The 23928-nt window shown below is 28.1% G+C and overlaps 5 protein-coding genes across 9 annotated transcripts; 2 read left to right on the forward strand and 3 right to left on the reverse strand.

The window, feature by feature from the left end:
- The first annotated feature begins 127 nt into the window (after positions 1-127).
- On the forward strand, positions 128-3979 carry Not11 (CCR4-NOT transcription complex subunit 11). The gene is made up of 6 exons (XM_047053817.2): positions 128-919; positions 990-1314; positions 1390-2088; positions 2165-2529; positions 2606-2822; positions 2891-3979. The coding sequence occupies exons 1-6, from the start codon at positions 882-884 to the stop codon at positions 3839-3841; spliced, it is 2595 nt and encodes an 864-aa protein (XP_046909773.2). The 5' UTR covers positions 128-881; the 3' UTR covers positions 3842-3979.
- Prp38 (pre-mRNA processing factor 38) lies at positions 3829-5264 on the reverse strand. Its single transcript, XM_047053808.2, has 3 exons — positions 5055-5264; positions 4701-4982; positions 3829-4632 (listed from the first exon to the last, which is right to left on the reverse strand). Exons 1-3 carry the CDS (start codon positions 5182-5184, stop codon positions 3980-3982), a joined length of 1065 nt encoding a protein of 354 aa, XP_046909764.1. The 5' UTR covers positions 5185-5264; the 3' UTR covers positions 3829-3979.
- A 163-nt stretch (positions 5265-5427) lies between these two features.
- Positions 5428-17435, forward strand: LOC124491185 (neprilysin-1-like). Of its 5 annotated transcripts, XM_075730572.1 has the most exons (19): positions 5438-5537; positions 5725-5840; positions 5920-6415; positions 6592-7464; positions 7577-7899; positions 11843-12455; positions 12609-12687; positions 12767-13030; positions 13152-13709; positions 13801-13845; positions 13920-14081; positions 14203-14286; positions 14637-15223; positions 15329-15653; positions 15737-16032; positions 16099-16313; positions 16401-16761; positions 16832-16908; positions 16997-17435. In XM_075730572.1, exons 6-19 carry the CDS (start codon positions 11877-11879, stop codon positions 17094-17096), a joined length of 3732 nt encoding a protein of 1243 aa, XP_075586687.1. In that variant the 5' UTR covers positions 5438-5537; positions 5725-5840; positions 5920-6415; positions 6592-7464; positions 7577-7899; positions 11843-11876; the 3' UTR covers positions 17097-17435. The 5 variants fall into 5 exon arrangements, with proteins under 5 accessions (XP_075586686.1, XP_075586687.1, XP_075586684.1 ...); XM_075730569.1 differs by having other exon boundaries at positions 6592-7895; XM_075730573.1 differs by having other exon boundaries at positions 6592-7895; positions 13152-13703.
- Position 17436: 1 nt separating this feature from the next.
- LOC124490282 (uncharacterized) lies at positions 17437-18872 on the reverse strand. Its single transcript, XM_047052752.2, has 3 exons — positions 18058-18872; positions 17856-17975; positions 17437-17749 (listed from the first exon to the last, which is right to left on the reverse strand). The coding sequence occupies exons 1-3, from the start codon at positions 18220-18222 to the stop codon at positions 17438-17440; spliced, it is 597 nt and encodes a 198-aa protein (XP_046908708.2). The 5' UTR covers positions 18223-18872; the 3' UTR covers position 17437.
- A 663-nt stretch (positions 18873-19535) lies between these two features.
- LOC124490283 (uncharacterized) lies at positions 19536-23846 on the reverse strand. Its single transcript, XM_047052753.2, has 8 exons — positions 22098-23846; positions 21846-21983; positions 21482-21632; positions 21243-21417; positions 20815-21097; positions 20285-20654; positions 19986-20186; positions 19536-19827 (listed from the first exon to the last, which is right to left on the reverse strand). The coding sequence occupies exons 1-8, from the start codon at positions 23610-23612 to the stop codon at positions 19730-19732; spliced, it is 2931 nt and encodes a 976-aa protein (XP_046908709.2). The 5' UTR covers positions 23613-23846; the 3' UTR covers positions 19536-19729.
- Between the last annotated feature and the right edge of the window lie 82 nt (positions 23847-23928).

Here is a 23928-nt window from a genome sequence, read left to right on the forward strand (position 1 = left end):
TCCATTGATATATTTGAAACATATAAATTGAATAATTAAAATTTTATGCCGCTTTTTTTTGCAAAGATTTTGACCATCAGATGACGCTATCGGTATCACTGTTGTTATTGGATGATGATGATGATGTTGATGTTGATGATGAGGAATGATGCTACGACGACAACGGTGATAATTTTCGAGATGTTGAATGTTGTTGATTTCTGATAAATTGCAATAAATTAATCCATTTTTAGCATCAACAATTATCATTATCATCATTGTATATAATCACATTAATTTGGTATTTTTTTTTCCCCAAAATATTTACATTTAATCACAACAGTTTGTACTCTTTCATGTGTGTGTGATTGTTGATCAACAGAATTCGCAATTCTGTGTCCCAAAAATAAACAAGACGTAGCAATATATAACAACGTTTATAATGATTGTATTGAATTGAATTTAATTGTATTGTATTGGAAAAACAAATAATGATGATAAATGATAAAGATTTGGAATTTTTTCTCATGAAAATTTTAGCTAATATTGTTTCAAAGTGTTCAGAAAAAAGAGCAACGTTTTTCAAAAAATGAAAATATTGCTAATTGAAAATTGTTTATTGAAAATCGATTTTTGGATGAATAATCAATCGAAAACCATCTTCTTCTACAATATCAATAATAACAACAAATTTGCAAATTTTAATTTATTATATTGGCCGAAAATTTCATCAAAATTTCCAATACCATTGATTGTTTGGCATTCATTATTTGGCCAAAACAATAAATGGAATTTTGGTATCGTTCATCGTGTATCAAATATCGATATCGTATCGAAAAATTTATTCAATTTCATTCACAAACAATACAGATTGAAAAAAATTTGTTTGAACGGCGACGACAATGCCTTTGGACATAGAATCTTTCCAACAGATTCTTACGTACGTATTTTCGATGATTTTGTTTGGAATTCTTTTTTTTTAACAAATCGTTTCGTTTTATTGAATTTAGATTTTTGTTTGATGAAAGCCTACAATCCAGACAATTTGTATATATTGCTCAGGCATTTCGTTATTTTCTACAACGATTAAAACATGAACAATTACAACAGCCACCATCATCATCATCAAACAATGGTGATGATGGTAATGATGAGAAAAAGGAGTATAGATTTAAATTTGAAATCGGACGATTTATAGTACAATTATTATTCCATCATTCCGTATTGTTGCCGAAATTTTCACAAAAAGTCATTGCATTATATCTATTGTATGATCTTTATAATTGGCCGGTAAAAATTTACAATCCATTCAACGGTATCATCTATGATATTCTTGTAAGTGATTCTCAATATAATTAATTCTTTAGATTTATTTATATTTTTTTGTTCATTATTCTTCACACCTCATAGAATATTTCAACATATAAAAGTAGTGCAATCTACTTTCAATTCATTCATGATTTTCAAAAATTTTTTAAAGAAAAATTTCAAAATTTTCAAGATGAAAATCTAACATTTTTTGAAAATTATTTCGACATTATCGATAAATTCGATCTATTAATGGAACGTCGCAATTTTATTGAATCATCATCTGGAATTGAAAAAAATCTCATTTGTGATTATCATACAAATTCGACTATATTACATACAAAATTACAGGTACTATCGAAACATATAAAAAAAGTTATCCGTGAAAGGCTAGAAATTCGTGATATTCTAAGAAATTCGGATTTTGCTAAAATGTATGATTTTATTGAAAGAATATCCACACAACAACAACACCAATCATTAACGATCAATCATAATGAATCGAGAAATGATAATGAAAATTTTGATAATTTTTCATTGATCGATGTTAATATCAATAAAAACAACAATAATACTCATAATGTTGATGATAACGGACAACAACAGCAACAACAACCACAGCAGCTATTACAAGATCCATTGTATTCGACACTGTGCATTCCGAAATATTTTATGGATAATTTCGAGAAACCAGTTGCCGTCGATATTTATACTGTTTTTGAATTTCCACAATTACCCACCATTGCCAAGAATTATTTCATCAGTCTTTATATAATTGTTGATGAACTGTCCCGACAAGAGGTATTTTGCATTTTTGATGGTTTTTTTTAGGTTTTAATCAAATCCTTTTTTTTCTTTTTAATTTTAAAAAATATAGTTCTTAAAACTAAGTCCAATGGATATTGTTAGCTGTGATTTTCTACCGCAACAAGTTTCTGTAATGAAAAGATTTCGTAAAAAATTTTTCGGTGAAAATTATTGCTTTTTACAACATTTAATTTTCGAAAGCATTTATATGAAACAATTAAAACAACAACAACAACAACAACAGTTTGTCGAATGTTCATCTAGTGGCCAAAATTCTACCTCAACAACAATGTTATCTTCTGAACAGCCAATCATAATGAAACCGATAACAAAAACCGAATTTCTTTCATACATAGAACTGTTAATGGATAAATCATGTCTGTATTATTTTCCCTTTTTTCCATCGATCAAAAATGAAAATGAACATTTTGATTTGTAAGTTTTTTTTAATATTTTTTTCATTTCAAATCTAATTATTTTCTATTTTTCATTATAATAATATATAAAATAGTGATGATCCGAAAGAGAAGACAAATACTTTATTGAAATCATTGCTTAAATCAAACTATGATATTGATGTGGAATATTTTCTGGATAATAATCTAGTCAATTATTATAATAATCAACATGCTAATCATATAAACTCATCACAATCATTTGAACATTTTTTTCATCATCATCATCATCATGTCAATAATAATGATAAGAATAATTCTTCATTGATCGAGGTATGTCATCACATGTGGTTATTTAACATTTCAATTATTTATTCATTCTTTTTTTTATAAATATATAGCTTCCATTTAATGTTGTTGATGGCGATAATAATGAATGGCAACAATTTTCTCTGGTCAATAATAAAGATGATAATAATAATATGAATAATAATAATGATAATGGTAAAATTGATAATGATGGAACCATCATAATTGATTCGAATGAAATTGATGGCAATAAAGCCTGTAATGAAGATGAGAATATTACGAATCTACTTAAAAAAGCTTGTCAACAATCATTGACAATGTCTGAAATGAAATCTGTTCAATCACAATTGAAAACAATACCATCATTATCATCATCATTGTTGTTGTTAAAATCTATCTTAACCGTTGTTGATCCAACCAGTCTACCTGGTTTGGTGGAAAATAATCCAAGTATTGCGCACGAATTATTACCAATATTGATACAACAATCTCCACTAAAAAATTTTTTACCATCCACAATATCATCATCATCATCATCATCAACATTGATAAATGAAAATAAAGATGAAATCATCATTACAATGTCCAACATACGTGATTATCTTGCTGCATTAGTCGATATGGATACATCACTTCATTCAATTGAAGTGGTTAATAAATTATCTACACAGCTATTATTACCAGAAGAATTTACCTATCGTTATATAACGAATTGTATACGTACATGTGAAAATATTAAAGATCGTTATCTACAGAATCGTCTTGTACGTTTAGTATGTGTATTTCTAACGGCATTGATTTGTAAAGAAATAATTGATGTAAGAAAAATTTTCTTTGAATTACAAGCATTCTGTATTGAATTCTCACAGATACGTGATGCAGCAACATTATTTCGTCAGCTAAAACAATTGGAAACACCACCAAATGATTCATCTTCAACAACAACAACAACAACGATGATAACCACTACATGTTCAAATGCAACAACAGCAGCATCATCATCATCATCATCGTCATCGGCTGTTGGTGATTTTCAAATATAATCTTTATTTTTAATTTAATTGTTGATTATAATTTTTGTTGATGATAATGATAAAATGTTCGATATAAATAAAATTTGTACAAAAAAAATTATAGTTTATAGTACGTATAAAATGAAATAAATATACAATATAAATTCATCATGGTCTTAATGGTTTTAGGCCCAATTTTGCTCGTAATGCATTCATTTCGGCAATTTCATCGGCTTCGGTTTTAGGTTCTTTGGATTTTTCCTGTTCTCTATTTTCTTTTCTTTGATCTTTACGATGATGATGATGATCACGGTTACGTTTTTCCGGTGTACGAGATCGACGACGATGATCATAACGTTCACGTGATGATGACCGTTGTCGTCGTGAATGATGGCGATGAGAATGACGATCATTGTCATAATCATCATTATCATTATTACGTCTATGGGAGCTTGTTGGTGGTGATGATCCATGATAATGTCGCCGTCGACGATCATCCCCATCATCATTATCGACATGATGTGAACCATATCGATCTGGTGTTCTCGATCGTCGTTTCTTATGACGACGACGTCGATCCTCATCATCCGAATCGGTTGATACTTTTCCATCCGATTGATTTTTACCATCATCACTGTTACCATCATCATCATGATTGGCATCAAGATCCAAATCTTCTTCAATCAAACTAACACGTTTAGTTAATTCACCATTTTCTTCATGCACAAAACGTTTAGTTAAACGTGGCAATATAATATCAAATACACGATCTTCACGAAGTAGTAGATCAATAAATTCATCCATATAGATGACATCGAATGCTATTAAATAAAATTTTCTTTAATTTTTATCAAAAAAAAAAAAAAAAAACAAGAACAATAATACTTACTGCCCATTTTAGTCATACGACGTAATTTTCGATAATCATTATATAATGGTTCAAGATATTTATAAATATCCAAAGGATTTCCCACTAATCGTAGATAAAATGCACCTAATGCACGAATATATTTGAAATTTTCCTGCCGTATAAATTCAATGACAATATCTTTTTCAGGTTGTATCTGTAGTAATTTCAATGTCAAACATAAAAACGGTGTGGTTTTAATGTTACCACCATATGATCCACCAATGTAACGTAATTCTGATCCTTTATCGACAACAAGTTCGGCTACAATTAAATAAAAGAGTTGAATAAAAATCAAAAAAAAAAGAACAAATAAGCAATGTTTTGAAAATTTACCTGTTAGGCCGAAACATTCTTCTTTCCAATAACGACTTTCATAAATTCGTGCACGGATAATTTTTTCAATCAAATATTGAGGATTAGTTCCATGAACTGTTATAGCATCTTTGACCGTTTTATTGGCCATGATTGTTGAAAACTTTGAAAAACAAAATTTATTATTTTCAAAAACAATAACATGTGCTATAGAATTTGCAAAGTGAATGATACAAAAAAAAATACTCTATCCACAATAATCGATAGTATCGATACGGCCCTCACCATCCAATCTACTTTCAGCAGGTTGGCATTGTTTCCGTTCATCAAAACTTGTGTTTGTTTTATTTTTTTTTTTTCATTAAAATTTTGAAATTGTGAAATTGTACCCTATGAAAAACAACAAAAGATTTTCAACAAAGAAAAATTTCATTTCATTGATCTGGATCTATATGTGAGATTTTTTTTTACAAATTATCAACTCTATTGTGTCATATAAATATGGTGAGTATGAAAAAAGCAAAACAAACATAATCACAATATATAATACGATTCCAGATTCGAATTGATTTAAATTTACAAATTTCGATTCAAAATAAAATGGAATGAACAGAAAAAAAAATTTACATATTCTTTGCGACTATTTTCAAAAAATTCTTTTTTTTCACCATTGAATTATTCAACTGCAAAGCTCGTTATGAATGTGAAAATTTTATTTATGTGTCTCTTCTAAGTATTCGAAAGGATTTGAATTCCAACAACAACAAAAAATTTATTCGAAACCAAAAAAAAAAGAATCCAACAAAAGTATGTATAGCCATTTCTTAATGGATGGAATTTTGCTCTGATGAATTTTATTCGATTTTTTTTCCATTCCATTTTATAGTCTTTTCTATTCATTTATTGTGGTTTCGCTTCAATTGATCAGCATGGCTGGGTTCAGGATAATTTGCCATAAATCTTTGAACAATTTCGAATATTGAAATAATAACAAATACCAATAACAACAACAACAACAAAAATGTACTGATTCCAATTGTTTAATTATAGATATAAATTTTTTTTTCTTATTCCCGGCCATGCATCGCTGAGAAAAGATTTTTTTCTCTTTTTTTTGGTAAAAGAAGAAAAACCAATCGCAATATCCGAAACAAATGATGATAATGAATAATAACTAAAGAACAATGCTAATAAAAGATTGATATCAGTCAGAAACAACCTTCTGTACAATGATTAGAGAAATGTTGAGAAATCATATAGAATATAGAATGTTTATATGTCGAATGAATCGAAACAAACAATGAATGAATGGCGAATGAAAACAAAAAAATCGAAACAAAGAATAAAGAAGAATTTTTTTCGAATAATCTATTTTGCAATTAGTAAGAATTTGAGATTTTTTTTTCTCTTTTTTCTTCTTCTTCATTCTGCTTTTTTGTTTGTTTGTTTCCCTCTCTTTCTCTCTCTCTTTCGACCTCGTAACTTTCTCCTTCTTTATTTCCATATATAGTATATTTTATTTTATTCTTTCAATTTTAATAATTAATTCTCCCTATAGAGATAATTCCACTTGATAAGGATTCACTTTCCACCAATTTATTTGAAAATTATAGAACGAATAGCCAGAATGAGAGAGGCAGAAAAAATGGCTCAAAAACCATGGACTACCGTTTTGGTTCATTAATTACCGAAAATGTTACATAGTTGTTTCCCATCTCTCTTCCTCTCTTTCTTTCGGGTTATTTATATATTCAGACGATATTTCCCAGGCAAAATTAAAATTTTCTATATTTCTCATGAAAAACAAAAAAAAAATTAGATGATGTTTATGGGGCGTTAACACGAAACGAATGAAAAAAAAAACAAAACCGAAAAACAAAATCAATATATTATCATAGAACACATGTTTCATATATACACATACACACACCTATATAATAAATGATAAGACTTTCTGAATGAAATATAATAAAAAAAAAACATTCATTAAGGCATAGAATATTTCAGTTGACAAAAAAATAAAAAAAATGCAACAAATCAACACACACACACACACAAAAAAATGATTTTATTACGCCCATCACTTGTGATAATAATGACAGAATTTCAAATATTCTTTTTTTTTCTCAAAACGATTACGCAATACTCCCACTACAAAACATACGCCTATTACAAATACCCAACACACACACCTAAATTAGGGCCCTATGTGGCTAATAAATATCATATACAACAACAACACTAATGATAACGAGCACTGTGTGTGTGTTTTTTTTTTGTCTTTTTCATTGTTAAAAACAGAATTCCATTGAATTTGAAATCGTATGATGGTGTGTGTGAATGGCGCCAAATCATAAATGTTCGAGCTCATCTCACACTCATGGGCAACTAACTGTTCTGGTTTAGATCATCAACTAACTAATAAGCAAGCGTACCAAAAATTCTCTGTTTCATTTCTTTGATTTCTCACTCTCTCTCTCTCTCTCCCTCCCTCTCTTTTTTTCTTTTATAAAAACTTATGAAAATGAAAAAAAATGCCTTAGTCAAGAATTTGATTTTATTCGCGATTCATAAAATCATCAATAAAAAAAAAGAATAATCATCGACCATCGTCAATCAATTGAATGTTTTTCATTGTGATAAATAAATGTGCTGTTTTTTTTTTGTTTATATCATCACATCTATCACATCAATGTTCAGCTTTTAAAAAACAAAAAACCTAAACGACAAAGTTTTTTTCTTCAAATTTCCTTTTTCTTTTCGTTTATTACATCGAAAAAAGTGATGTTGATCCATCATCATCATCATCATCAACATAAACATAAATGTTCGATTTAAAATATTGGATTCCTCATAAGACAGGTAGGTGTGTGTAAACATATATTTTTTAAATTTTATTCATTCCTATCAAATTCTATACGGTAGAATAATATTTTGTCCCAATCCAATTGCACAATCCATATATTTGGTCATATGCAGAAAAAAATGAATTGAAATTTTCCATTGAAATCAATCAATTTGTCGAATATTAAATAGTAATATGAATAGTGAATGATCATTATTCGTTTGTATTTTTTTCGTGTACATCGGTTTTAATGTTGCAATTTCTAAATTGAAAAAATTCTTTACAATTTGTATTTATATAGATGGTCTTTCTTCTGTTAGTTGATCCATTTATTCATCCTAATTTTGATCATTATGATGATGATGATGAAAGAGGAATAATTTTATTCATCTAGGTCTGGTCTGTTTTATTTTTCGCCATTTTTTCTGGACCCAGCTGGTACAATTATTATTATTATTATTGTCATTGTCGTTGTTGTTGTTCATATTTATTAACATCATTTATAATAATGATAATAAAGGTTTCCATTCATATGATAATTTGATGATGATGATGATGATAATTTTTGTTGTTGTTGTTGTTGTTGAATACAAATGTTTGAATATCGTAATAGAATTTCATTTCTCATTTATTGTTGTTGTTGTTGTTGCTGCTGCTGCTTTTTTTCTGCTTCTCTTTTCAAAATTCATTTGCTTTTGGATAAGGAGAAGAAAAAAAAATGGAAATTTATTTTGACCATCATCATCATCATCATCATCACCATCATTTAATGATTATTATTATTAGGTTATTATTATCATTGTCATCATCGTCTAATGTGGCCATTTTTTCAGATGTTCATTTATTGATTATCATCCATATGAATTCAGAAAAAAAACTGTATGTCTTTGCAATCAGAAGATATTGTTTTCCTGGTTAGCTGTTTTGCGTTTGATATCACCATTTTTTTTGGGGTGTTTACAGATTCATATGTTGTTCAGAATTATAACCTGATTATATTTCTCAAGGATTCTTATTCTGGATATTCGGTTGCCATGTTGGCAGATTGTATGTCTCCTTTTTTTTGATTTATTACCACACACACACACACACACACACACACACACTCACACACACACATTTTTTTATAATAATCAACACACGAATTACATTCTTTCTTTTCTTTTCTTTACTTTTTTTTTGCTTTTTGGAATAATTTTTCTTGTTTTTTTTTTGCCCAGATTTTTGATATTTTGTTTTCTGTTTCTCGTTTTGCATATAATTCATAGGAAAAAAATAATTGAATAAATATGTTGTTGATGATGAAATTCAGAAAAATTCTGAATTGAATTTCGTAATTTTGATTTTGGATTTTTTTTTTCATTCTTCATTTATGATGACAATCAGAATTAGACGAAAAAAAAAATGAAAAAGTTATTAATAATTGTGTTCCATAAAACAAAAGAAATATATGAAAAATTAATAAATTACGACATGCCAACATTGTAATAGCAATTCTTTTCATTTCATTTCATTCATTTCATTTGCTTTGTTCAACTAATCATCATCCGAATTTATCATCGTCAGGGATAATGATTGTCTCGAATCAAAACTTTTTGATTCAATTCTTTTTTCTTTTCGCCAGATTCTCACTATTTGTTCAGGATTATTATCGTTTGTTTTGTGTGTTTGTGTGTGTGTGTTATGAAATATATGCAAAAAAAAAACTATCAGCCACGTCAATTTTTTGATTGTGATTGTAAAAAATTTCTAATGAAATTGATGAAGCAATGAGAAATGGAATTGAATGAATATAAATGAACTGTGTATTGAAACAAATTAAAACAAAAATTTTTTTTTTTTGTGAAGAATCAGAAGAAGAAGGAATCAAATTTTTCCTATTCACAATTGTAAATGAATTGATCACGTTATATATATTTTTTTTCATCACGAGGTTTGATCTGAATATCAATTGTCGATCATTATGATGATTGAAATTCACTGTTTAAATGCCGAATGACTGAGAATAGAAAAAAACAATTTTTGTTTGTACATTTTTTTTTCCGGTCGGGATTTCTCATAAATTAGGTCCGAAATGAAACAGCCTTCCAGAATTGAAAAATAAGAAATGGAAAAAAAACATCAAAATTCATTAGAATCATTGCGATGTATATGCCAATTTATGTATATTAAACACACATCCATCACACACACACACACACACAAATATTTGTGAACATTAACATTGTGTGTACACAAGTCATAATGAAACCTGGGAGAATATTCCAGTTTTCATTATGAAATATAATCGGAAAAAAGTGGTTTTGAAAACAAAAATATGATGATAACACACACACACACACACACACTAACCAGTAATCACCGTTGGTAATAAAAATCATTAGAAATGGAAAAAAATCTGGCCCACACTTTTTTTTCATACCTCTCTACTATTCAATCAAAGTTGATGTATTCAATGTTCAGTGTGTGTGTATGTGTGTGTGTGTGTGAAATTAATTCATTTTATTCATTCATCACTCTACAAGTGTGGAGAAGGGAGGCTTGATAAATTTTTAATTTTTAATCATGATGTTGATGATAAAAATGACGACGACAGAAACTTTCAATCCAGTTGTAATGAGCATCCGACAATTGATGGATAATTTTTTGGAAATTCTTTTTTTTTCGTTAATACAGAATTACGGACGATAATATTCTTTTTCAAATCATAATGATGATGATTATTATTATTATTAAATGGCCATATGGGAGATACTTTTTTCTTTGAAGTTTGTATGAAAAGTTTCAATATTCGTTTTTTTTTTTTTTTTTTGAACGAGAAACAACCAAAAAAAAAAGTTTTTTTTTTGCCTTTCCATTTGCCTGCCTGATAATGATCCAGATGGTTCATGATTCATCCGATTTGAGATTATCGGCTTGACATTTTTTTTTCTTGATGAAAATATCAATAATTTATACAATGAAATAATTTTAGATTTTAATCCGAAACTGGTTATGGATTGGAAACCGAGAATTCAGAAAGAAAAAAATTATAAAAAATGAAATCAATTTTTTTGTGTATTTTCACAGGTTTTTTTTTGGGTTTGTTTAAAATTTAACTCTCTCTACAAATATTCATAACAACTGTGGGATCAATTGTTTTTCATAGAAGCAAAAAAAAAAAAAAAAACAAACAGACAGACGGACAGCTATTCCATTTCATCTTCGAATACAACAATGGCAAACGACAAACGGTGAAAAAAAAACAAACAAACGACAATGACACAATTTTTGTTTGTTTATTAAAACATTCCAATAATATAATCATATGACCATTCGTTCGATATATAAATACAAAAAAAACACACACACACACACACACAAAACATTCTTAGTACTAAATTTTTCTTCATCATCATCCATTCTCATTATTATTCTTTGTTGTCTTTTGTTGTTGTTGTTGTTGTTGTTGTTGGATATCTGGAACTAAGACGTAAAATAATAATAATGAAGATAAAGAGAGACAGAGTAAGAGAGAGAGAGAAATAACCAGAATTCCAGAAAATCCAGAAAATAAAAAAAAAATCTTGGGCGTGTTTGTGTGTATTGTTTTCATTTCAAATGTTTTTTAAACTGTTGAATAATACATGAGAATAATTGTCTGTGTGTGTGGGTGTGTGTGTGTTTTTATATGAATAATTCGTTGTTTGAATAACATAGAGACGGATCTTTTTTTTGGAAATTCATTTTTTGATTCAAGAATTTAAAGAATTTCTTTGTTTTGTTTCTTGAAAAAAAATCAAGATAAAAATTGAAATACTAGAAAAATAATCACAGAAATCACAAAAAAAAACAACAACAACAACAAAAGAATTGCAAGAAAAGTTAAATTGTATTTTAAAATCTTCTGTCAGCGATGGCAGTATAATGATATTCAATATTTTCAGTTTTTCTGTTCATTGTTTTGATTATTTTAAATTTTCAGTTTAGATAAAATGAAAAACTAATGTTTAAAAAAAATGGCGCAAACTCAAACCGAACAAAATCGAAAACAACCACCATCATCATCATCATCATCATCATCAACCACACAAAATGGTCATCAAATATTGAATATTTCATCACCACCACAACAACAACAACAATCAACGCAAAATCCGATTACAGTTCCATCATTTGATTATCAATTAATTAATGTTAATATAACTAGTTCATCACCACCGGATAGTGATGAAAATAATCATCAACAAGAACAACAACAAATTAATCATAATCATTATAATAATAATCATCATCATCTTATTAATCATCCAAATTCAATGATCGATACAAATGATGATCGATCATCGGATTGTTCATCATCATTAGGTGAACATTCAATTATGATAACAACACCAAATAAATTAACAATAATACGTGCAAATAGTGCAAAAAATCCAACTTATAGTTCTGGATATCGTCGATCAAATCTATCATCATCATCAAGTGGTGGTGGTGGTGGTGGTGGACGAACATCACGTAAATCATCAACAATTATGTTTCAAGAACCTCATATAATCAAAAGACCAAATTCCACTATTGGTATTCCTACCTCAATGGTAAGTTTATTTAGATGATTTAAAAAAATAATTTCGGAAATTATACTCCTATTAAATGTGAAAAAATTTCTTGGAATTGCTTGTTTGTTTAAAATTCAAAAAAATATTTTTCCTCTAAATAATCTGCTATTTTTGGATTTTTTTTTTTTGAAGCGAGATTCTTTTCTGAATACAACTGGCACTAAACAACAACAACATCAACAGCCCCAACAACAACAACAACAGATACGACGTATGTAATCTGTTAATAATCAAACACAACTAAATATATTGATAATAATAATGGAAATTTTTTTTCTCGATAACATTAGCAACCAAAACAACAATAATAGCACCATTGGTAAATAATTCGCATCAATTTCCTATCGAACAAACATTAACAACAACAATGACTACGACAACAACAACAACAACAACAATGACAATTACACCGGAATCGGATATATCCATAGCACAAGGATTTAATCCGGTTATACGTGAAAAAGCATCATCATTAACATTACCGGATTTACAATTACAATTTTTACGTAAAGGTTCTTCAAATCCATTCATAACGACAACATCCAATGCGTCCGGTACGGTTTTTTAGTTTTGTTTTTTGTTTTATTTATTTCAAAAATCATAATTCAATCGCAATATCCCTTGCTAATTTTGTTTTCTTCTTTTTTTTCTACCTTCCAATTAACTTTCTTTCAGATGTAAAGCCATCTTTATTATTATCATCAACATCAAATATAAATAATAATCATAATCTTCATAAATATCATCATCATCATCATAATAATGATTGGTCAACAAATCAATTATCTGTTTATGAATATCCAAATAATAATAATAATAGTAATACAAATCCATTATTAGCGAATAATATTGATGGTATTGGTAGTTGTGGTTCCGGTGGTGCTGGTAGTAATAGCGGTGGTGGTGTTGGTGGTGGTTGTGGTGGCGGCCGTTTATTGAATAGTGCATTAAAAACACGTGGATCAACAATATCATTGATGACAAATCATCGTTCATCATATATAGGTGAAGAAGAACATTATCATTTACAGCAACATTATTTTGCAACAACTGGCCGTAAAGATACAATAATAAGTATTGGAAAAAATTTTCAAATACAATTTAAAAGCCCTTCAACACATTGCCTTTCATGGCGTTATCGTACTGGTTTAGAAAAATTTCTTATATTTCTATTATTTGCATCGATTATAATATTACTAGCTTATATTTACATTCCTTATTTATATGGTAATTGTAAGTGTTTGTTTGTGTGTGTGTGTGTGTGTTATTTTTCTGGATTTTTTTTTCTTTTAAATATTTTTCTTTATTTTTTACATTTATATAGCTAATGAAATACAGGTCTGTACATCGATGGAATGTGTGAAAACATGTATGTGTTTATCAATGATTTTGATTTTGATTTTGATTTTTGTTGTAAAATGAATTTCATTTTATTTTTCTTAGCCGCATCATTATTGAGTGCAATGGATCTGAATGCAGATCCATGTGAAGATTTTTTTCAATTTGCCTGTGGTAATTGGGTAAAAAAACATATAATACCAGAGGATCGATCCAGTTTGAGTACATTTGAAGTGATGGCCGATGATTTACAAATTATACTGAAAGGTAAATATTGTTGGATTTTTTATTTTTTGAAAATTTCGAAAACACAATTCCATTTCCATTTTCAATTGGAATGAATATTGATTTTTTTTTTGGTTTTCATTCTTTTCTTGTTTTTATACAGATTTATTGGAACAATTGCCAAACAGTGCGGATAATAGTGCAACATTGAAAGCAAAACGTTTCTATCAATCCTGTATGAATATACGTAAGTGTGTAAATATTTAATTCTTAACGATGGCAATGGAATTATATATTCTTATTCCAAAGAATGTATTCAATGTGCGAATATTATTATATATTCGGTAATTCTTTTCAATAACCTTACAAGGAATCAGTTACAGATAGTACAGGTCAATTGAAAATATTGTTGTTGGTCATTTGAGTTGCTTTTGATTGAATAAATACATTGAACTGTTTCTTTGTAATTAAAATTCTTAATCAACTTAAGAATGTTTCCGTGTAATAAATGAACTTTGGTGTGTGTGTGTGTGTGATAATCTTTTTTCATTGATTTCATCATTTGATCAATTTTCATTTTTTTCGCTATAAATATAGAAAAAATTAATCAAATTGGCGTACAACCAATATTGGATGCATTACAAGAAGTAGGTGGATGGCCAGTATTAGATCGTAATTGGAATGAAAAACGACTTAAAAAAACGACTATCTCGATGACATTGCAAACAAAATCTTTATTGTTAGCATCTGCATCGGGAGTTATATCATCATCATCATCACCATCATCATCAGCAACATCATCATCTTCATCGTCATCTTCATCATCATCATCATCGTCATCATTATTATCGACATCAACAAAAATGACCACTACAAATGATCAATATATGGATTTAACATTGGAAAATTTATTGGGAAAATTACGTGGTGATTATAATCAACCAATTATTGTTGAACAATATGTTGGTCCGGATGATCGAAACTCATCATTAAATATAATACAATTTGATCAAACTAGTCTTGGTTTACCGAGTCGTGAATATTTTCTAAAAGAACAACCAAACAAAGAAAAAGATGCCTATCTAGAATTAATGATTGATATTGCCGAATTACTTGGAGCTGATCGTGATTATGCTACGGAAGAGATGACAAAAGTTTTAGAATTCGAAACACAACTTGCCAATGTAAGTTGAAAAAAATGAACAAATTAAAAGTTTTTTTTCAATTTAAAATTTTTTTCTTTTACTATTTTTCCTGTCATAAATTAAATTAAATTATATCATATTTAGTCATCAATGCCTGAAGCTGATCGTCATGATACCAGTGCAATTTATAATAAACGAACTATAAAACAATTGAAACAATTAGTACCAGAATTTGATTGGATGGTTTATTTGAAAAATTTTATGCCCATAGATATTGATTCAAACGAAGAGGTGGTCATCTATTCATTGGATTATTATCAACAAATGGGTAAATTATTGAAAAGAATCATGTCTGAAGATCGTCGTATTATAATCAATTATGCTGTTTGGCGATTAATGAAAAGTATATTACCATTTTTGGATAATGAATTCGGTGTGAAACGAGCAAAATTTCGAAAAATTTTATTCGGTTAGTTTGTGTATGAATGAATGATTCAGGTCATTTATTAATTCATTTATTCATGCAAATTTTTCCTTTTTTTTGTTATATAGGAATATCGGCTGATCGTACAAGATGGAGTCAATGTGTTGAATTGGTGAATAAAAAAATGGGTATGGCTGTCGGTGCATTATTTATACGTGATAATTTTGATCCAAAAAGTAAAGAGATTGCCATTGAAATGATACATAATATACGTGAAGCATTTAATGAATTATTGAATTTTAATAATTGGATGGATAATGAAACAAGACAAGTAGCCAAAGAAAAAGCCGATGCTATTAATGAACGTATTGGCTATCCAGAATTGTTGACTAATCCAATACAATTGTCAAAGGAATATAATTTTGTAAGTTTTTTATTTTGAAAATTTTTTTTATTCTGAATTTTTTTTTTTTTTTTTTTTTTGATACAGCTTGAAATACATGAAGATAAATTCTTGCAAAATATATTGAATGTATTTCGCTTTGAGGCATATAAAAATCTAATGAAATTAGGAATGGCCGTAGATAAAGATAGCTGGACTACCGATCCAGCCGTTGTGAATGCATTTTATAGCCCGAATAAAAATGATATTGTCTTCCCTGCTGGTATATTACAACCATTATTTTATTCACATTATTTTCCCAAGTGAGTATGAATTGAATTTTCATTTCATATAATAATTTATTTATTTATATTCACATTCATTTTTATGGAATGTCGATGTATAAATAGATCATTAAATTATGGTGGAATCGGTGTTGTAATTGGACATGAAATAACGCATGGTTTCGATGATCGTGGTAGACAATTTGATAAAAATGGTAATATGAAACAATGGTGGAATAATCGAACAATCAAACGTTTTCGTGAACGTGCACAATGTATTATTGATCAATATTCAAGCTATGTATTGGAAGATATTAATGCTAATGTTAATGGCCGTATGACACAAGGTGAAAATATTGCCGATAATGGTGGACTGAAACAGGCATATCGTGCATTTAAAAAATGGGAAAAACGTAATGGTATTGAACCACTATTACCTGGCCTAAATCTAACACATGATCAGCTTTTTTTCCTAAATTATGCTCAGGTTAGCTAACTAATATTCATTGTTATTTTTCATTCAATTTTTAATTGTTTAAAAATTCTCACTTTCATAGATCTGGTGTGGATCAATGAGACCAGAAGATGCATTGAATAAGATTCGATCATCCGTACATAGCCCTGGACCTATTCGGTAAATTACTTGATACTTGTTTGTTTGCATATGGAATTTCATTAATTTATCTTGTTCTTTTATTTTCAATAATTCAATCAAACATCAGTGTACTTGGACCATTATCGAATTCATATGATTTTTCCAATGCATATAGTTGTGAAATTGGTAACCGAATGAATCCGATTAAAAAATGTACCGTTTGGTAAATGGAACCAAAAAACAAAGAACAAGACATTTATCATCATTTTTTTGTTTGTTTTTATTATTATTATTATTAATTCATCATCATTATCATCATCATATTGTTGTAATCATTATTTTTATTAACAGCAAAGAAAAAAAAACGATATTGTAAAGAACTTTTTTGTTATTATTGTTATATTGTTTGTTGTCAATTTGATTTGATTGAGTTTTCTTCATTCCAGTCATTCATCACCAATTATTCACCCATTCATTCACACATATATACGATTAACTTGTATATTCAATTCAATTTTATTGCAATTTTTTCGATAGAGGTAAAAAAAAATTATCATTATTTTAAATCTTAACGATTTCTGGATACAGCTCGAGATGGCATTGTTGTCATTATTGTTGTTTTTGTTGTTGTGGTTTTTTGTATAGAAGATTTTTCCATTATATTAGCCGATTCTATAGATGATGTGTCGATTAAATTATTATCATCACTACCACCACCACCATTATTATTATTGATATTTGGGTCATTATTATTGTTGTTGATATTATCATTATCATTATCATTATTGGACATGATCGATATTGGTGATGTAATCATCATAGGATGATTATTACTACCACCATATGGAAAATTTAAACCAACACATTGTCCATCAACACACTACATGAATAATAAATATATATAGTTTGTTTTTTTTCAAATCAAATAAAAAAAAATTGTAAATTTTAATTTTTTTTTTTCTTCTCTTCATTCAGTTTTCTCTTACCCTTGATTGATATGGTCCACATCGAACAAAATTTGGACTAATATTTTCAGTATAGTAAATTTTTCCACCCATACGATCCATTACACGACAATAAGTACGACAAACATTACCGCTTAGATTCTTGCATTAATGAAATGTAAACAGTGGGAAAACGAAAGAAAAAAAATTATAAAAAATCAATCACAAGTTCGTAAACACATACCGTCACTGCTATGGCTCGAATACCGACACCATTATGTAATTGACGACAAAGATAATGATCTAGATGTGTATGACGACGTATTAATTTTGGTACTAAATCTATTGGTTCCAATGATGTAATGATAAATAACATTGATTTAATCAGAAGTATAATTAATACGATCATGATGATAATGATGGTGATTATGGAATATATTTCTTATGATGATGATACCTGTCGAAATGGATAATGATAGTATAATGATGTATGATTTATTCATCATTATTCAATCATTGAAATCAGTCAACCAACCAACCAACCAACCATCCATCCATCCATCCATTCATCCATCCAATGTACTAAATGATAATTTCAACATTCATTTTATTCATTCACATGATATTTGGAATGAATTTTTAAAAAATTTATTATTCAAAATATTCATTCAACCGATTCTTTCATTATCAACATGTTTGAATATATCAATGTTTGTAAACGATGTATACAGCTGTAAAATTAAAAACAAACACACACACACACACGAAGACACATATTCAATGCCTATTAGGTGTGTATGATATTATATGACCTAAATTATTCATTTTTTCTCTCCCCTAATTAATATATTCAGGTCATTCAATATAAAAAAGAAACATATTCTGTCCACGATGTGAAAGAAGGTCCATTTTTCAACTAGGCCACCAGAATAACTCTTTATGGTTCTTGAATATTCCACAATGACCGTTTTCATGAATTGCTTTCGATATATGAAATTTTATGATTTTTCTTTCTATTCAATTTGATAAAATCATATCATCAATTTGATTAAAAAAAAGGGTTCCAGTAATAAAATTGAATATAATATTCAATATCCATCCATTGGATGGCGCTATTGGCTTCAAATTTTTTAATTTATACTCGTGATTGTGTGTCTGTTTGTTGTTCAATCAATCGATAATTATTATTGTTATTATTGATGATTAAAATACCTAAGGCATTTTAAAATCAGAGTTTCGTCATTTAAACTCTAAATTCTTTGAAAAAAAATTTTCATTATTTCATTATTATCATTTTATTAGATGTTTTGAGGGGAAAAAAATTTCCAAAACCAAAATCAAATTGATTTTTTTTTTGCATTGATTCACAGTATTCTCGCTCGGTTGTTTTCTAAAAATAGTAACGATTTAATATTCTAATGAGATTTGTGTGAAACATTCTATAGAATCAAGATAAACATTGATCGTCATAAGCGATTATGACTTTTTGAGACTGTTTTGTCATATATGTCATCAATCACATTTTGCAATCAAATTATCAGTCTAAATATAGAATTTAATTTTAAGCGATTTTTTTTCATTAAAAATACCCTTGCCGGATAATTTATTCATCATCATCATCATCATAATATTTTCAATCAATATATTATCTAACATGTCATCATTGATCAGATAAACGTGTACAATTTCAATAGAATCAATATAAAATCTGAATAAAGAGAATGAGAATGAAAAAGACTCATTTATTATTATTTAGTGTTGTAAAATATATATATATTATATGAGATATAAATACGAATTAATCATTAAAAATCATAAAAACATCAAGTACATTTTTCTTTGATAAAGATAATAATGTTTTTTTTGTGGTTTCTGTTTTTGTTTTTCTTTGCCAATCCAGATAAAGCTAAATAGTATCAGAATTTAGTTAAAAGACGATCAATAATCTTGTCCGATTGATGTTGATGCATCCAATCGATTTGGCCACGTTCCCAATCATCTTTGTTTTTGTTATCTATGATATAAAAGAAAAATAGAGAGAGAGAAAACAACAAAATTAAGCCAAAAATAATATAAAAATCTCATTGAAAATGCATAGAAAGAGATATATAAATTTTTTTTTTTTTTTTGTAAATTTAACAACGTGAAAAATGCACACTATGGAATACATGCCAATTTGTTTCTGGGTAACAGTAATAATTTTCTCATCCTCATCATTCATTTGGCGTGTGTCGATCGGATTAGATTGTAATTCGGTATTATGTTTATCATTAAAATTCAAAACATATCCCTTTCCATCATCACCACCATTGTTGTTGTCGATCGTCATAGTTACACCACCATCACTGAAAAATTCTTGAACATTCGATGATTCTGTATTCGATTTTTTATATATATAAAATTTATTTTTTCATTTTATCATCACCATCATTGATCATTGGAAAAGTTTTTAATTCAAAAAAAAAACTCACCAAATTCTTTTTCCGTTTGATTTTCATGATTACTAATGACATTGATCCTAACAACGTTGTCGTTGTTGTCTGTATCATTATTATTGTTGTTGTTGTTGTTGTCATTAAATATTCGATCATTGTTATCATTCATTGTTGATGTCGATATACGGCGTAAGGTGAATGGATTTTGATCGAAATTACTACAACTAAGACGACGGTGATGTGTTAACAATAATGGCTGTGATAATGATGATGACAATGTCGATATTCGATTATCATTATCGATTCGGGAACCAATCAATAATACAACATCCATAACAGACCATCCATTTCGTTGATGTTGGTTTTCACCATGGTTTTGGATTTCAATCATTAATGGAATTAGATTCTGTGTTTGTTGAACAAAAACAAAAAGAAGTAATATTAATATATAAATCAAACAAAACGGATACAAAAAAATACATTAACCAAATCGGCAATGTCATTTCCAAGTAATCATGAATTTTTTCATTTGATTACAAACTAATTCAACTTAACAACATACTTACCATTGATATAAAAGGCCAAACTCTTCGTACAAAAATCAATAGATAAAATTTAGCATAATCATCGATAGCATTATGTTCGAATGGATTATTGCAATCATCATCATCATCATTATTGATCAACAATGATGCACGACTTAAATCGAATTTATAGTCCCATGGTTGTAATGAAAAATTTTTTTCATTGTTATGATTATTATTATGATTATGTTGATGATGATTGTTTGTTATGATACGATAATTACGGCAATTACCAAAATTAACCACACGAATGTTTTCACCAAATCTAATCAATAAGAATTTCAAAGAAGGGACAAAAATGTTCAGCATATTAAATTACTCATCAAATGGAATAATAATAAAAGAATTTTAAAATCGATACAATCGATTTTTTGGATTCTGGTATTTTTTTTCAACACACAAACACTCACCTAAAATAAGCCGATTGTTGTGTATAGCTAAGATCATTTCTTACAAAATTATAAATGAATGATAAACGATTCCATTTTGGACGAAAAAATTCATTCAATAATGTCATTTCATCCAATGGATCATCTTCAAATTTACTCGCATCATCAGCATTCGATTGTAATAAAAATCGGTGAGCTATAAACACGATAATTTAAATCAAAATTAATGGAAACGAAACCAATATTTTTTATATTCTTACAGGAGGAACCAAAATGAATCAACTGTCGATATGTTTGTTCATTCGGTTCAAATACAAACACTGAACAGTTAAAATAATCGGGAAAAAAACAATCAACACTGGCGGCCAATTCAGAATATTCGTGAAACAAATTGGAAATATTACCAACAATCTATGAAAATAACACCATTATTATGGTGGGCCGAAAAAAAATTCAGATAACAAATGATGATGAAATGATTAATAACTAAGACAGATTAATACATCCACTTAAAGAAGATAGAATTCGAAAATGTTAAATGTTAAATATTGCATTTGATTTCATATGAAAATTTCAAAAACGGAATTAGAGTTTTCCAGAAACAACAACATAATCACAACTTACCAATGTGTTTGATTCTAAATAGATACATTTTCTATATCCTCTTTGTGATAAATATTTCCATAGATTTACTTTCAAATGCCGTATGCCAAGACTTTCATTATTGAGTAATGCAAAATCATTTGATTTTAATTCAATCACCTGGATTTGTTTAAAAAAAAAATAAGATTTTGACGTAAATCAAAAGATTATAAATCCATTTTTGATTAGAATTGAGAATTTACCGGTGCAAGGTAACCGAAAAAAATGACTTACCTGATCGAAAAATTTGTTAATCAATACAAGAATTTTATGATCAATATGTTCCTGTTGATGATCACAATTGTTGTTGATGAATACAATCAATGGTATACGATAATGTTTTCGAATATTGAATATTCTACTATTACCATCTTGATTATCATCATCATCATGATAAATAGTTAAATTATGATTATTATAATAATATAATGAATTGGCCATTATAATTGCATTTATTGCTTGCAGATTATTCGTTACAATTGTTACATATGCAAATGGAGAATCATGATGATCATGTTGATGATGAAAATGATCATCATTATTATTATTATTATTAGTTTTGGAACTTGAATCGATCATCATATTCATTAATGTTGATTTTGATTTTCCATTTTCCATGATATTTTTATTCATACTTTGAATAGATTTTTGATTATGATCATCTACCACCATTTTAACCGTCGATAATTGATCTGCTGAAATATTAATAGCACTTCTATTGTCATCATGTTGTCGTAATAATGAATTTGATGATTGAATTTCTTTATTTTCGGCATTATTTATTTTGAAATTTGATTCTAATTGATGATTTCGAACCATTATTGATGATGAATAATTTGTTGTATTATTTTGGTGTTGGTGTTGTTGTTGTTGTTGCTGCTGCTGCTTCTGTTGCATATGATAATGTTTATTTTGACCATTTTGTTGTTCACTAAACTTTTCTATAATCAATTCATTATTTAATGCTGATTGATACGATTTTTTTTGTTTCTGTTGTTGTTGTTGTTGCTGCTGCTGTTTTTGAACTTCAAAAGCTATTCGGTTATCATTATCATTAATATTACTGTTACCATCATCATCATCATGATAATGTTGGCATATTGGAATAATTGATGACCCATGTTTTTGATTCTGTTGCCGATTCTGCTGCTGCTGCTGTTGCTGTTGTTGTTGTTGATGATATTTCGAAACATTTTGCTTATCCATTAATATTGTTCCATTGATTTTTTTGCATTGTTGTTTTCCCAATAGTAGTCTATTATTATCATTTAAAACTTTTACATTAGTTTCGCCACCAATATTACCATCCATCGTATCATGATCATCATCAATCATTAGATTTTTCATTCCAATTTCACATCCATTTTTATTGTCATTGTTGTTCACGTTTTGCTGTTGTTGTTGTTGTTGTTGTTGATTATATTCACGTAGAATATTTGTATCGACAATTGTCAATAAATTTTTCATACATTCTTGCATTGTCAAAATTGTTTTTTCCATCAATAATTTGGAACATGAACGGCATAGTTTATTTTCAGCCAAAATTTCAATTTCATTTGATTTTTCACCACTTACAACAGTATTTGTCATCGTTGTGGATGATTTTTGTTGTTGTTGTTTTCTTTCATTTTCAATGTTCAACGAATTCATTGATGATGATGATGATGATGGCATCACTGTTGTTGTTTCGAATGAAGAAATAATCGGTGATATCATCGGTATATTGTTTGGAATTTTGAATTTTTTCATTTTGATTTTTTTTTTCAAACATTTATTGAAAAATTGAATTTTCAAAATTTTTTTTCCTGGTTGTAATAAAAATGAAAATCAATCAATAAATGTTAACATAAAATAAATATATGATGTTGTTACAAGTACATTCAGAACACACATGAACACACACACAATAAAGAAAAAACAAAATCACATGGAAATCATCATCATCATCATAATGTTGCCGTCTGGAATGTATAAAATGATGATGATTTTTTTTCAACTTGATTTTCATGTTATTTCGTTTTATCTTTCTCTCTTTCTCTCTCTTTTTTCATAGAAAAATATATCA

The sequence above is a fragment of the Dermatophagoides farinae genome, chromosome 4 (genome assembly GCF_024713945.1).
Source record: "Dermatophagoides farinae isolate YC_2012a chromosome 4, ASM2471394v1, whole genome shotgun sequence".
In the NCBI taxonomy this organism is placed as follows: Eukaryota; Metazoa; Arthropoda; class Arachnida; order Sarcoptiformes; family Pyroglyphidae; genus Dermatophagoides; species Dermatophagoides farinae.